Source organism: Anolis carolinensis, chromosome 4, assembly GCF_035594765.1.
Source record: "Anolis carolinensis isolate JA03-04 chromosome 4, rAnoCar3.1.pri, whole genome shotgun sequence".
Lineage (NCBI taxonomy): Eukaryota > Metazoa > Chordata > Lepidosauria > Squamata > Dactyloidae > Anolis > Anolis carolinensis.
In genome coordinates, this window is record NC_085844.1 from 164,197,292 (window position 1) to 164,211,717 (window position 14,426).

Below are 14,426 nucleotides of genomic sequence, written 5' to 3' on the forward strand. Positions count from 1 at the left end.
CAGTGGAGCCAAGCTGCATTATGCAATATAAATGCCCCACATAGCTCTTTAAATATGCATGTTTATATAAAAGGGGATTACATAGTGATGTACAGATTCCCTAACAGTAGCATGTGCTTCTTAAACAGAATGCTTATCTTGTTTGCACAGATAAAGCTAAGGTGCCCTTGTCATTTACAAGGTGCAAAGAAATGCAACAGATGAAGAGTGAAAGGGTTGTTTAAGCCTAAAAGCTAGAATTCATTCAAGAAGCATAAGGATATGAGATTGAAACAAATATTCGTTTATCCATGCAAACACTGATGCTGCCTAGAAATATGAATAATTATTCACGAAAGGACACAAATGGAGAAAAGAAGAATTAAAATCATTTTTACTTCTGTTAACTGAAAATTAGTAAAATCCATAGTAAAATGCTATCCTCAATTTTGAAATTTTGCTACTGTAATGTCTAATAAATGAAGTATGGCTTTTAAACAGATTGTAGACCTGAAAAATCGTAAGGAGATTCATTCATATTTGAGAAGATTGGAATGCCCCCTTGTATCATCCATGCTCAGAATGGAAGAAAAGAACAAGATCAAACAGAAAAAATCAAGATTGTCCCCAAGAAAGGGTTAGTAACTTAACCAGCAGTTCTGTACTCAAGGCAATACTAAGTATATTTTATGAGCTACTATGTTGTTTTTCAACAATAGAAATTCATAGATTGCCTTATGTTTTTATAGTTGATAGTTTTTTATATGTCCATCTATTCTTACATAAAATTACACTTACATGTCACATCCTCTTACTATAAATTGTGTTTCACCCTTATACATTAAGAACGTCTTCCAGATGTGGTTGGATTTCAGTTTCCATGAGCAAATGATAAAAATGATAGGAATAGAAGCTCAGCAATCCATGAATCTCATATACATGCATAATGGGCAGCTATTTGCATAGTTTGCATTTCTGTTTTTTATTTTTTATTTAGGGAACAAAACTTGTCTAGTGGTTTATACTTTGTGATGATGAAGTAAGAGGTTTCATTTCATTTACAAAACCTGAAAGAATCAGTTTTTTAAATTACCACTCTCTGCAGTCTGGAGGTAGGAGATTATAACACATGGGTGTATTTCATTTGTCAAAGAACATGGACTTTTTACATAGTTAGCAAAATTGGGTTTGATTCATGAGACTGAAACTACCACTCATCAGTTTTCATTAGTGTCACCTTCATCTGTAGCACAGTCACCAGATGTAATGTAATATTCCTCATCTGGAATATACTTTGTATATTTTCGTAAAATGCAGGCTACTGGTCAAATATTTGTGGGGTCACTGAATGAATGCTTTGTCTAAAAGAAATGCATGTTCAGTGTGTGACTACTTATTATGAATACATTGTTTCATCGCAGATCTGTACTAGCACTCTCAACATCTCCTTGATCATGGGCATGAGCATACTTGTTAGCAATAGTTTTTTTCTATTCGTTTTTTATTGAAGACACCCACAAGAGTTAGGCAAACAATTTAATGCTGTTTATTTAAATATAGGGAGATATGTGGATATCTGCACTGCACATTTTATATTAATTTGAATTGTCAGATCCTTCAACCACTTCCAGAGTGAAATAAAGTTACTTCCGGTGCAGAATCAAATGTCTTTCAGTAATTTAATTCTCCTTAACCATTTTCTGTTGGTTGAATGATTCTGCCACAAAGGCAAATAAAGCACAATCAATTAGGAATACCTAACTGAAGACAGCTGTTACCAATTGTGCTATGGATTTTGAGGAGGCACGAATACAGGTGAAAGGGAGAAATTTGCTGAGAAAGAAGGTGCATCAAGCAAATCCTTGTCGAGACTGCCTTCCATTTGGAAATCTATATCATCAATATGAAAGACTGTTTGGATCCAGAATAGGTCTCCAAAGTCACTTACGGACCCACCTTCAAGACCCTACCCTTGGAAGACAGTCATACTCAACCACCAGTGATCGCCTTTAGATATGTATAGATAGATCTAATACAATGCATGTTTAATATTTTTTAAGGGACATGCAGTGATGTAGTTCACCAGCCATGGGTATATAAGGATACTCTTGTGAAAGAATGTAGGTCAAACTAAACAATACATTTATCAGGTGCTCCTTCAAGTGATATAAAATGTTCTTATGGTATCACTTGATTTTCCTCTCTTACATATCTGGCATTTAGTGCGCCTTTTCATCTGGGCCTTTGGAAACTTAGCACTGGAATTCACTTTGGAAAGTAAACATTGGTTTAATTTGAAAATCAGATTGCTGAAGGAAGATATCTGAGGAAGTGCTGTTGTGAAAAAAAACCCAGGATAATGGTAGGGAATATACATTGCCCTTGATGTCCAATTTGGTGGAAAACGTCATAGAAACAAGTGGTAGGGAAATGTTATAGCATCTCCCTCTAAAGAATTCAGGGCATGCAAGAATATTTTAGTATCCTCTTCATGGAAATGAGAAAAAAATTCAAATGAATCATTTAAGGCAGCAGCTTCATTATAAACTGCACAATTCAAGGCTTTTAAAATAGGATTTAGACATTTATCCCATGTTTGATTAAAGCAAGGTTATTGAACATTAACAACCATGTAAGAAATACTTAGAGAGCTGAAGGACCTAAACTAGTCACATTAGCTGGAGGTCATAATCTAATCATATTTAATATATTTCATATTATTACAGGTTGTAGATCGAATAGTATTTGTCTACCATTCTTAGGCTAAAAGATGCCAGTCAACAGTGAGCATGGATTTTTAAAAATCCAGATGATTACTTGGAAATTTTTAGCAGGGTTTATCTGGATCTTTTGTGTTGCTATACCAGTAATAGGATTAGGTTTTAGCATTTTTCTTCTGATTTGGCACTCCACAGCACTTTAGGCTAGTGCCTTCAGTGAAGGAAAGCATTTACGAAAAAGATTTTCCTGTAGTAAACAGAATAACATAGGAAAAATGTAGATTCTAGGCAGCTGTGTTTAATATTTCTACTACACATTTTACATTTTGCTGGCCATGCAGTAACATATTTAAGTGATCCAAAATTAACTTCCTGAGGTTGTCTTCATTGGGTCAACCAAAAAGTGCAAAACATTGAACTAGGTTTTAAAGCTCATTTTCTTCTTTATCAGGAAAAAATATTACAAATAATTATGTCAAGATCATTATGCCTGGGGATGTTTGCTTCAAATGGTGTTTAAGATGGTTTTGTGGAAAGGTTGGCATATCCCATCCCTTCTTGAGTACTGGGGAAGATGGTTGTAAAAGCTAAGTAATAAAATTACCATCTTCACTGGCAACACCTCCCTTTGAGATCTAGTCTTGCTTGTCTTGTTCAAGGCTGCACCCATCAAGTTAATGGACTAATCAAATTTGATAAGAAATATTGTTTGTGTTACATAGAACTTCTTCATGGCTATTTTTATTTATTTGTATTAACATTGTAGAACATAAAAATTATCCTGATGTGGAGTGTAAATTTCATGATTAATTCTTTATGTTGTGTTAATAATGAGGAGATTCTATGCATAAAATGTACTAAACTAGACTGCTTAGCAATGTTTTTCTGCAAATGTTAAAGGAATTGTGATGAGAAAGATTATTATTACATTCTCAGTTGCATCTATACAGATTCTAATTATTTTTGGTGTCAGCTTTGAAAAGCATAGTGTACATATGCCATATGATCACTGCACTGTGACAACCGAGAAAAATATTTATCCTATAAAGTTGTGAAAAACTACTGCAAATAATGCCTGACCAAGTCATTGATACAATGCTCAGTTGTCTGTGATGTTTCTTGCTCTTTTATTTTCGTACAACTTGATTTATGGCTTACCTTTCCTATCCTCCTAAGAATTCTTTCTACTTTCTTTTGATAACTTTGATGATCCAGGCTTATCGTTGGTAGTGTTTTCATTATCTGCAACACTGCATGTCTACTGGCAAGATCCAGTTAATGGCCTGTTTAAATGTAACTTCTCATGCCCTCTTCTCAGGAGGAATATTCCAGAACAGTTGTGCCGATGAGCCCTTGCTCCTTTGATTTATTCTAACAAAACCGTTTGTAGTAAAGAATAATACAGAGCTTCCCACCCATATCATGATAATGTGATAGGTTTTAGCTTAGATAGATTTGTAAATTTGTGTTTTTGAAGAGAAATTTGAGGAAATACAGAGATAATGGCTTGGCAAAAATATGGACTTTTTCCAGGAGAAGAGAGTAGCAAAAAGCTAGTATGTGGATGAAAATGGGAAAAGAGTGCAAAGAAGGCCAATACCAGATTAATTTAAGTAAAAGAGGAATTGTATAGCTGGGTGATGCAGATATAACTTCTCCCTGTGTGAATCTTGATCATGGAAGGCAGGATCCATACAAGACTTTGTTAGCTCCAAAAAGTGACAAGGAACCAGTGATGAGAAATAATTATGTGACTGTGATGAGTAAAGCCTTTTCTTTGTGTACAATGTAGGTCAGACCAGTCTCTCAGGTAGTTAATACAAGAGTGGATTTCAAGAGTAGATATGCATAATTAGGGAATCATTTCATGCTTCTGAATACTTTTGGAGAAATATTACCTCTGAATGTTCTGAGTTCCTGGATTGTATCCCTTTATACTGGCCTTTGCAATTACATGTCATGTTCTCAAGCTGTAAATAGAAAGTGGTGACTTTCTTTTTTTCAACATTGCTATTGGCAGTTCAGATTGATCGTGTCAGCTGTTATAAACTTGGAAATAAGTAAAGACATTGCCTTTCTGTGTGTGTGCTATAGAGTCTATAAAATTCAAAGACTGCAAAAATGCATTCATAACTGAATGAAATTATATCTGATTTTGTATCCTGTATTTTGCAATGAATATTCACCAATGACAGCAGAATTAATCATAGAAATCACTAGCATAAACTGTATGGCTTGGGAGCTGGAGGAGAAAGAACCTAAAATTTCTTAGAAAGCAGATTTCCAAATTTAATCAATTGCAGACTGATCTTTTGTTGTGTGTGAGCATGCTATAATTAATTAAAATTGTTTGCTGACATGTGACTCATCTCAATATGGCACATTCTTATGTAAAACCACAGTTGTTCAGAAGGAGGCTTTTCTAGTGAAAAATAGGTTTTGAGAAAAAGCAACATACAAGCACCTTATATAGATATATTTACATTATTTACTTAGCTATATTAAAATATTTATATCCCACATTACATTAAAAAAACTCAAGGTGGAGTACAGATAATAAAACAAATGTCAAACAACAATTAAATATAGTTTTAAAAAATTCAGATAATACCACAGAAATCCACCACAAATTTAGTTCATTAGAGAATACAAAAACTTTGGTGAAGAGCCAATTTGGCAGCATAATGAGGCCAACATCAGCACCACTTATGACTTGATGAAGAAACAATCTGTTGCTGAAGCCCCAGAACAGAGGCACCATCTTTGCTGCCATATAATGCAGTTTCAAACTACATCACATGGTAAGTTTAAATTTATATAAGAGTTTAGCTGCATTGAAATGCATTATATAAGTCTACACTGACCGTATAATGCAATTTAAAACTGCATTATATAGCAATACAGATGGAGCCAAAAAGGCCCTCTTTTGTGTTTCCACATAGCAATTGCATCTGCTATTGTGAGACACAGAGCAATCCTTTAGACAAAAATCTGATGTACAAATATGATTAATAACATTTGGTGTTGATAAAGGGCAGAAAAAAAAGCTATTATAGTGCCATAATTCTCCAAGTTTAAAAAGCAATGATTTTGGATTTCCATCCTAAATATCTTGGTGTCACCTAAGACGGAACACGAACATTTAGGAAACACTGTATGAAAGCAGTTCATTTATCCCAAGAGACATAACTTCTGATTTAGACCAATTAATAGTATAGATCAGCAGTTCTCAACATTTGTCCCAGGTGTTTGGGACATTCGCTCCCAGAAGCCCCAGCCAGCTTGACCAGGATTTAGGAATTCTGGAAGTTGAAGTTCGTAACACTTGGAGGACCAAATGTTGGAAACCACTGGTATATATGAATTGAAAGGACCCCAAACCTATTCATTTTATTGCCTCTGAAATAGAAATATTAGACCAGAGATTTAAAAGGTTAATCAGCATACAAATTTACTTTATATTGATTTTTTTTCTTGTATTAACTTGTAGATCTTTTCCCCCTTTTGATTGCTCATGTCAAAACATAGATAGCCTTCAAGCTCTGGAGAACGAGGAACCAATCTATTTTGTTGACTAAGGTATATGCGTGTAACAAAAAGGTTGGCAATCTGAAAATATCTTGGGAAATAATGATATGACATTGATTTTTTTCTTTTTAGAACTCTTGGATGAGATGAAAACTGAAATGGAAAATGAGATGGCAACTGCATTTAGGCTTTCGGTGCATAGAATGCCTTTTTATTCAATGAGTAAGGAGATGCGACGGTATCAAGATGAAGAGAAAGGATTTTTCGATTGTGTCTATCATATGCGATATGTCACACGTCCTCTACCAGAAATTATGCCTATGCATGAACCAGGAAGTATTGACAAGAGGGTTTTTGCCAAAGCATTTGGAACTGTAAGACTCCTCCCCTTGTCTGCCATTGACAAAGCATATTGGCAGAGTCATAAATTGGACATCCAGGTTAAAAAGGAGCGGGAAGCTTTGCAAATGCTAATGGCCCAAAGTGAAGCTAAAGAATACATTAATCGGTTATGTGAAGATAGAAAAGAGAATGTTCAGAAGAAATATGAAGATGACAAAATGATAACTAATCATATTTTGAAAGAACACAAGCAGGAAAAGGCAATATTAATTGGTAAAATGAAACTCAAGTATAATCATTTTTTAGACAACAAGGAGAGGAAAGCTGCAGACAACACATTTATTCAACATTTCAGCACTCAGCATACTTCTTTGACAAAAGGTTTAATAATACTTGATGGTGGGAGAAAAAAGGCCCAAATTGTGCGTGAAAGGAAGCATTTTGTTAAAGAAATAGCAAATGAAGAAAAAAAGCGCAAACAGAGAGATAAAACAATTCAAGCGGAGAAGTATGTACTTCTTTATTAAAACATAGTTTTATATATATATGGGATTTTAAAACGTAAAAAATTACAACACAAATTAATAATTTAAAGTATGTATATGGGTTGGGTATACAAGTGGCTGCCTTTCTTGTAACAGTTAGCTAATTCATGACAAACATAACCTATTATCTAATCCTACTACTCCTACTACTCAGATCCAAAAGTTCATACATTTCCCCATTTATGTTTCATTAAATTAATTAAATTAATAGATCCCAAACATTCTTAAAATTGTTCACAAGTTTGCCCATTTCGGCCATTTCTTCCGTTATCAGTGAATCTATATTCCACTTCTGAATATACACAGTGTTTGCAGCTCTAATCATATATTGAGGAACTCCCCCATATTTCATCTGCAGTTGTTCATCTAATATCCCCAACAAATACAACTATGGTTTAGTTTCACTATATCTTCCATCATCATATAGCTCTCAGTTCAGTATGTCTGGGTTTTCTTATATGTCTGTCATATGTGATAAAATGACTCCAATTTTTCTTTACATTTCCAACAGTTATTCTCAACATTCCCATATATGAACTAAATGTCTGGAGTCACAGACCACCTATATATCATTTTTATAAACCATAGCTTAAGATGAACTTCAAACTTTTCAATCATTATTTTTCCCACTATTCTAGCAGCAACCAAGAACCAATATTCTGTCATCATTTTATCATACACTCATTTACTGCATCCTCTTCCATTTTAATTCCCAGTAATATTTTCTACATCTTTGCATCATGTTGCAAAATCCATAAAGGTGTTGCAAAATGAAATATCTATTCCATACTCTTAATAGTTACTTTCTTACATAGTGCTTATTAAAATACTATAAACATCCATGACATTTATAAATAGATCCCAAACTTTCTTAACATTTTCAAAGATTTCTCTTTAACATATTAAGTCTGTCATTTTAGCCATTTTACATAACACTTCCTTTTCCAGTGAATATATATTCTACTTCTAGGTATAAACAATTCTTGCATCTGTAATCATATACAGTAGAGTCTCGCTTATCCAACATAAATGGACCGGCAGAACATTGGGTAAGCGAATATGTTGGATAATAAAGAGGGATTAAGGAAAAGCCTATTAAACATCAAATTAGGTTATGATTTACAAATTAAGCACCAAAACATCATGTTTAACAACAAATTTGACAGAAAAAGTAGTTCAGTATGCAGTAATGCTATGTAGTAATTACTGTATTTACGACTTTAGTACCAAAACATCACAAAGTATTGAAAACATTGACTACAAAAACATTGACTACTAAAAGGCAGACTGTGTTGGATAATCCAGAATGTTGGATAAGCGAATGTTGGATAAGTGAGACTCTACTGTATTGAAGAACTCTTTAAATGTTTTTTAACTCATGATATTAGCGATAGGTGGGCAACACTACAACTTCAGGAAGTTTCCATTTGCTAAACTAAAGTCAGTAAGTGATCTTTCTCCAGTCCCTTTACATTTGGTAGCAATGTATGCAAGCTAGAATTCCATATTTGCTCCTTTGGGGTTTCGTTGAGAACAAATTAAATTAATTTTCAGTCTTGTCCACATTTATTGTTACTTTGGTCAATGAAACAAAGACATAAAAATCAAGCATAAAATGCAAATGTGAATGTATTTGTTATATCCTTACATAATCAATTACAATTTAACAGGGAAGTAAGTTGAGGAATAAAATATCAGTCTTGACTGACATTTGCTCCCTTGAGCTATTTGCAGTCTCCGGCCAGGGAGGGAACGTATGCAGAGAAATTAGGTTTTGACTGTTGTCTTCCACTGTTGGTATTTTAGATCTTACCCATAACATCATGACACAGATACAACATTGCTATGCTTATAGAAATTTATCATTTTGATTTTTGTTTGATAAGAATTAGCTAATTATATGGCCTTGGACCCAACCAGTGCACACTACAGCTCATCAAGTCAATTTCCTTATCAGCATCCGCTTTCAAAGGTCTATGCATTAGTACGTAAACATCACACCAGACTATCTTAGCTTCAGAACATCATGTGCTTAAAAACTAGGGTTGCTAGGTGTTTCTTATTAGGAATACTCCCTATTTGAGGACTGTAAATTTTTACCCTTTATATGGCCTCCACAAAATGTCTCAAGACCCTTTATTTCAGAATGTGAACCCTTCAAATAGAAATGTGTGTCTCATTTCATTTTTGACAATACGTTAATTTTACATAGAAATACACGAGCAAGTTAACATGGATATGGCCAATTTGATATTTACAAACAAATTTTAATAGCAATTTCAGGAATATGTTGGAAGCAAGTTCTCACTTGGAGTGGATCTGAATCCCTTGTGCATGGTCTGCTCCTAAAGGCCCTATGTCAACAAATGTTGACGTATAAGCAGAAAACATATCAAGCATGCATGAACTTTTCTTTAAAATAAAACATAGAAATAATTGGGAGTATGACCAATTATCCCTTTATTCTGTCGACAAGGTGCTTACATTCTATCATGCATTAAAGCAGGAATCCTCAAATAAGGCTTGCAGGCTGGATGCGGCCTTCCAAGGTCATTTACCCAGCCCCAGCCCTAAATGTTAGACTTAGGGTCACCCGAAATCTGAAACGACTTGGAGGCACACAACAGCAATCCTAGTTAACTTGACTATAGCAGACCCACACTTCCCATTGGAATATTGGTAAGTTTATGTTGGTTTAAATTGTTCTTAATTTTAAAAAAGAAGAATCCTAATATGTTCCATTCAAATGTCTAGGTTCCACAAATGCCATTTTGATATAGATCTGATAATTTGTAATACAATATGCTTTTTCAATTGAGAAGTACAATAATTGAATTTATACATGCTACCAAGTCCTATAGATTATAAAGTATAAAACTATGTCTTCATGCAGAATACATTCAAGATATTGACATTTGATTGCCAGTCAGATGCAGTTACAAGCAATGTAAGATTATGAAACTGTCTTGTTTTCCACTTCCTTCCCCAGGCAAAGGATGTTACAAAGACAAAATGTGGATGAAAAATGTTTTTATAAATGCCTAGCTCATGCAGTGGCTAATGAGAGATTTGAACAATCCAGACGGAAAATTAAAGCTCTGAAGATACCCAGAGTGAAACTCCAGTACCCACTGCCTGTGATTGGCAGTTCTGGATATGCAATGCCTATACTACAGTATCATGGTTTAGGTGGTAATGAATAATATGGACAGCAAACATAAATCTAGTTGTGATACGTTATTTAAATTGTGCAGACAACACTTCTATTTTGTTATAAATCTATAACCTGACTGTCTTTGAACTGTGTGCGTTGCTTTTGAGATATCCAGAAAAATAGGAATCTGATGATTGGACACAAATACATAAACATATTTAACCATTCCATATGAAGATAACACAGTTGTAAGATGTTGTACTAATTGTTAGCAAATTTTGACCTATAAGCAGAAAACATTTCAAGCATACATGCAATTACCTTTGTACTTAGCTTTAAAATTAAATGATTCAATGCCATATAAAAAAAATTGTGAGAAAATTAACCAGTTTCTAATGTAGCCAAGTAACATGAGTGCAATTAAACATGTTGACTATCCTTATTGCTGACAGGGTTGCTGGAGCTTTGCCTCAGTGATTCTTCAGTAGCTGTATATTGAACAATGCCATAAGCCATTAGCTCTGGATAGAAAGCATTTTCAGTTACTCTCTGGCTATGCCTAATGCAATAATTTGGTCCCAGCTGCTAACTTTCATTAACACACTGTGTACTTTGATTAGTTTCATTAGCTGCTTTCCTACGTGTAATTAATTATTCTTCAAGTTGATTCTACTTAATTCTTTGTATATATATTTCTCTGTGTGTGTTACGCACAGGGAAAGAAGAACTGAACAATTGCCAGGAGAGATGTGATGTCTTTTCTTGCTTCTCCCAGCTCTGCAATGAAATCACTTTTTTGCCCACTCTCTTACAAACGGTAATATTTTATATATGTAGAGTGGAGTGTTGAGAATTTAGGCATGGCCTTGCAAGTGGTGGGAAAATATTATTTCCATTGAATGAGGCTCTAGTTAGTTTCATCTGATACTAGAGACTAACACTTTTTTAGCTTATTGTAGCTATGTGTAATTTGCAATGAAGAAAAAAATGGCAGCTACAGAGAGCCAATTACAGTCAGAACTAGGGGGCTTTTAACTTTCTTTCTTTGCTATGATCCCAAAAAGGATCAAGGATTAAAACAAAATAATGCTCTGTATAGGTGGCAGGTAATGCTGTGCCCTTTCTTCCATTGCTGACAGTTTAAATAATTTCATCCACTTTTCTTTCCTAGCATGCAATTTTTGTAGATGTCCTGTTTCTTTTATGTGTCCTAATATTAGTACTTTTATTAGTTTGGAAGTGCCGATATTCACACTCAATTTTGTGATATAACAGCTCTTTTGCTTTTTAAATCTGAAAAATCTTACAATTCTTTTTTAAAATAATGGTGAATTTACTATGAAATATTTGGGGGAAGCAGGTAATGAAGGAGTACATTCACATTGTAGTTCTTAGAAATTGAAATGTGAGGTAATCTCAGTCATCTTGTACCATGTATTCTGGCTTTTTATTTGTCTTTGTAATGTATTGACTTTTAATTTAATATGATCTCTTTTACACTATACATGCCATCTCCTCCTACCTCCTATGTGTGATCATTCTTCAACCTCAGTACTTTACTTTTATTATCCTCCAAGTAAAATGCAAATCCTGACAACATTTTGCAATTTGGAATTTATCTTAAGCTGTAGAACTTTTCAAAATGTATTGAAATAAAACAAGGACCTTTCAGTTAAAATCTTGGCTGAAGGAGATACATGCTAATCATAGAGAAAGAGTGAGATATATAATCTCCTTTAATGAAGGGTTACATCCAACTGGAGTTAAAGCAGATCCATTAAAAGAAATGGGATCTAAATACGTCATAACTAATACAACTGATTTTAATGGCTCTCCGTGAAATATGAACACACAATGAAATGCTAGATTATTGTAAAACTGAATAGAATCAACATAGCCTCCGTTTATATTGAAACAAACATTAAGTTGAACAAAAGAACTGAATATACTTTGCTAATCATATTACTTTTGTGCTTCTCTTGTGATTTCTGGGAGCCCTGGGGAAAGCTACAACAAAGGATCAAAGCATTGTTTTTTAATGATACTTTGGAGAAGAACAAAGACAGGGTGGGGTGGGAGAGTGGGGAGAGGAATGCTAACAAAGGGATGTGATTTCTTAAAGATTACTTAATAAGTTATAAGGTCAGCAAAAAAAGTCAGAGTAAATTAAACTAAATGCTACTCTTATCAGAGGGAAGAGAAAAATTGAAGTTAAACTCTCACTATGTATTGTCCTAAACTTTAAGAATTACCAAGCTGTAAAATAGCAGTACTCCATTGTTATTTTCTCAGTATTCTATTGTTATTTATCACTAGTCATCAGGAAAAGCCAATATAGATTTTAACTTCAGGTGTTTGTACATTGTTATATATTTCCAGGGGAAATACTGCTGTTTTTATTTGAAATTTAAAAACACCAATGATTTTATTCTGTCATCATGCTAGTTTTCCATATCTGTCTTCGCACCTGGCACATCTACATATAGGACATTTATTACATTAAGATGCAGACTGACATAAAAGGGATCAGTGGCTGTTAAATTGCCACCAAAACCATAATAACATCACCTTCCAGGGAAGGAAAATGAATGCACATGTTTATTCAGATGTGCAAGGCCTGTTTCTTTCAAAATTCATGGAAAAGATTGAACTGATTCCCCAGGTGTTTTATGAATTCATATTTTGATTACTGTGATGATATATATGGTGTGGTTTTAGGGCCAACCTTTAATACTACTGTTTTTGGTTGGTTGGTTTTAAAGTGTTGAACTGATTTCATTGGCTTTTGTGTTGTCATTATGAGATACTTCAAGCATGAGGAGAAAGCAAAATATAAATAAATATTAATTCTATTTTCTCGGAGTTTATTTCTTTGGGATGAATTTTTCATGATGTAACGTTTTTGTAAACATACATTGCTGGTGTTCATATGGATACAAGCCAGTTGTATACAATGGCTTGTCTAATGCCATGTGAACACGAAGCTCAGTTAAAAGTGGAAGTTAGAGTTGCATTGAAATTCTTCAAAAAGAGACAAATCTGACTATAACTCTTCATTTTGTTCAGAATTTTTCTATATGTTCAGCATGACATTCCTCATCTACTTTGAATTTTACTTTAGCAAGCTTCTCAGAGTACACCAGGCATAGTAAATATTGTATGTGGTCATCACACTTGATGGAGTATATAGAAGAAATGCACTGAATGTAAAGTATTCCTCCCTGATGTTTGTTTGTTGCAAAGTAATTATGAGACAGCTCCTTTTTGCTCGAGTATGTAGGAATTATTTCACCTCCAGAAATTTGTGTTCTCCCTTACAGATCTACTTCATTGATTGATAATTACATGGTATCCTTCCTGAGATACCATGCACTAGTTCAGGCCCAGAGCTACAGTTTCACTGATCACCTCGCCTTGTGATTTAACAGAGGAGTACTTCCTAGCCTTTTCTTCCTTATGTTTTGGGTCTAAATGGTATTACTCCATATTCACCAATTTTTATTCTTGGAACTACTTATCTATTTTGAATTTCTTCTATCGTTCACTAGAATCCTTCAGTTGTTCCACTGTGATAAATGTTGGGTGATTTACACATTTCCACTTTCAGTGTTGTCTACTTGACTGTCTAGATTTCTTGCTCTTTTATTGTGATAGATTTCTTAAACCATATTTTGTTCTCTCCCAATCTCTCTTTGTTTTAACCCAGCCACCTTTCTTTTGTCTCTAACCAATGTACAAAAAGCAACAGCATCCCCCCTTGTCTTCTGAATCCACTGACTTTTCAGATTGTGTTGTGATTTCAGTTAGGGAACCTGATAATAGTTAAAAGTCAATGGCACCAATATATTTGCTATTAATATCTCCTACATCAGATGTAGTTTGGTTTTAAGAGGTGTCTTATTTGAAGAAAATCCACCTTCCCTCTCTTTGAGGAAAATGATACCACACAGGGTTTTTGTTTACTATATATCTTACCTGTTATCTGTGGGTAGTATAACGAACAAATTGTGTTGTTAACTCTTTAAAGGGCTGCTGCCTTTTTGCATTGTAATTTTTTTAAAAAATATGCAGTTTCTAGGAATGCTACAATGTATATTTTATTCTTGTATTTTTCATGTATTGTGGTTTTGCATGTTTAATATTAACAGGTATGTCTCT

The 14,426-nt window shown here is 34.0% G+C and overlaps 1 protein-coding gene across 2 annotated transcripts in view; it reads left to right on the forward strand.

Annotated features, from left to right (window-relative positions):
• lrriq3 (leucine rich repeats and IQ motif containing 3) overlaps positions 1–13,124 on the forward strand; it is a 64,466-nt gene extending 51,342 nt beyond the window's left edge. For both annotated transcript variants that reach the window (XM_008114089.3, XM_008114091.3), the window contains 3 exons: positions 481–616; positions 6,360–7,077; positions 10,104–13,124. In XM_008114089.3, the coding sequence (XP_008112296.1) occupies positions 481–616; positions 6,360–7,077; positions 10,104–10,317 (1,068 nt within the window). In that variant the 3' untranslated portion in view covers positions 10,318–13,124. The remainder of the gene's footprint in view (positions 1–480; positions 617–6,359; positions 7,078–10,103) is intronic.
• The last annotated feature ends 1,302 nt before the right edge of the window (positions 13,125–14,426 follow it).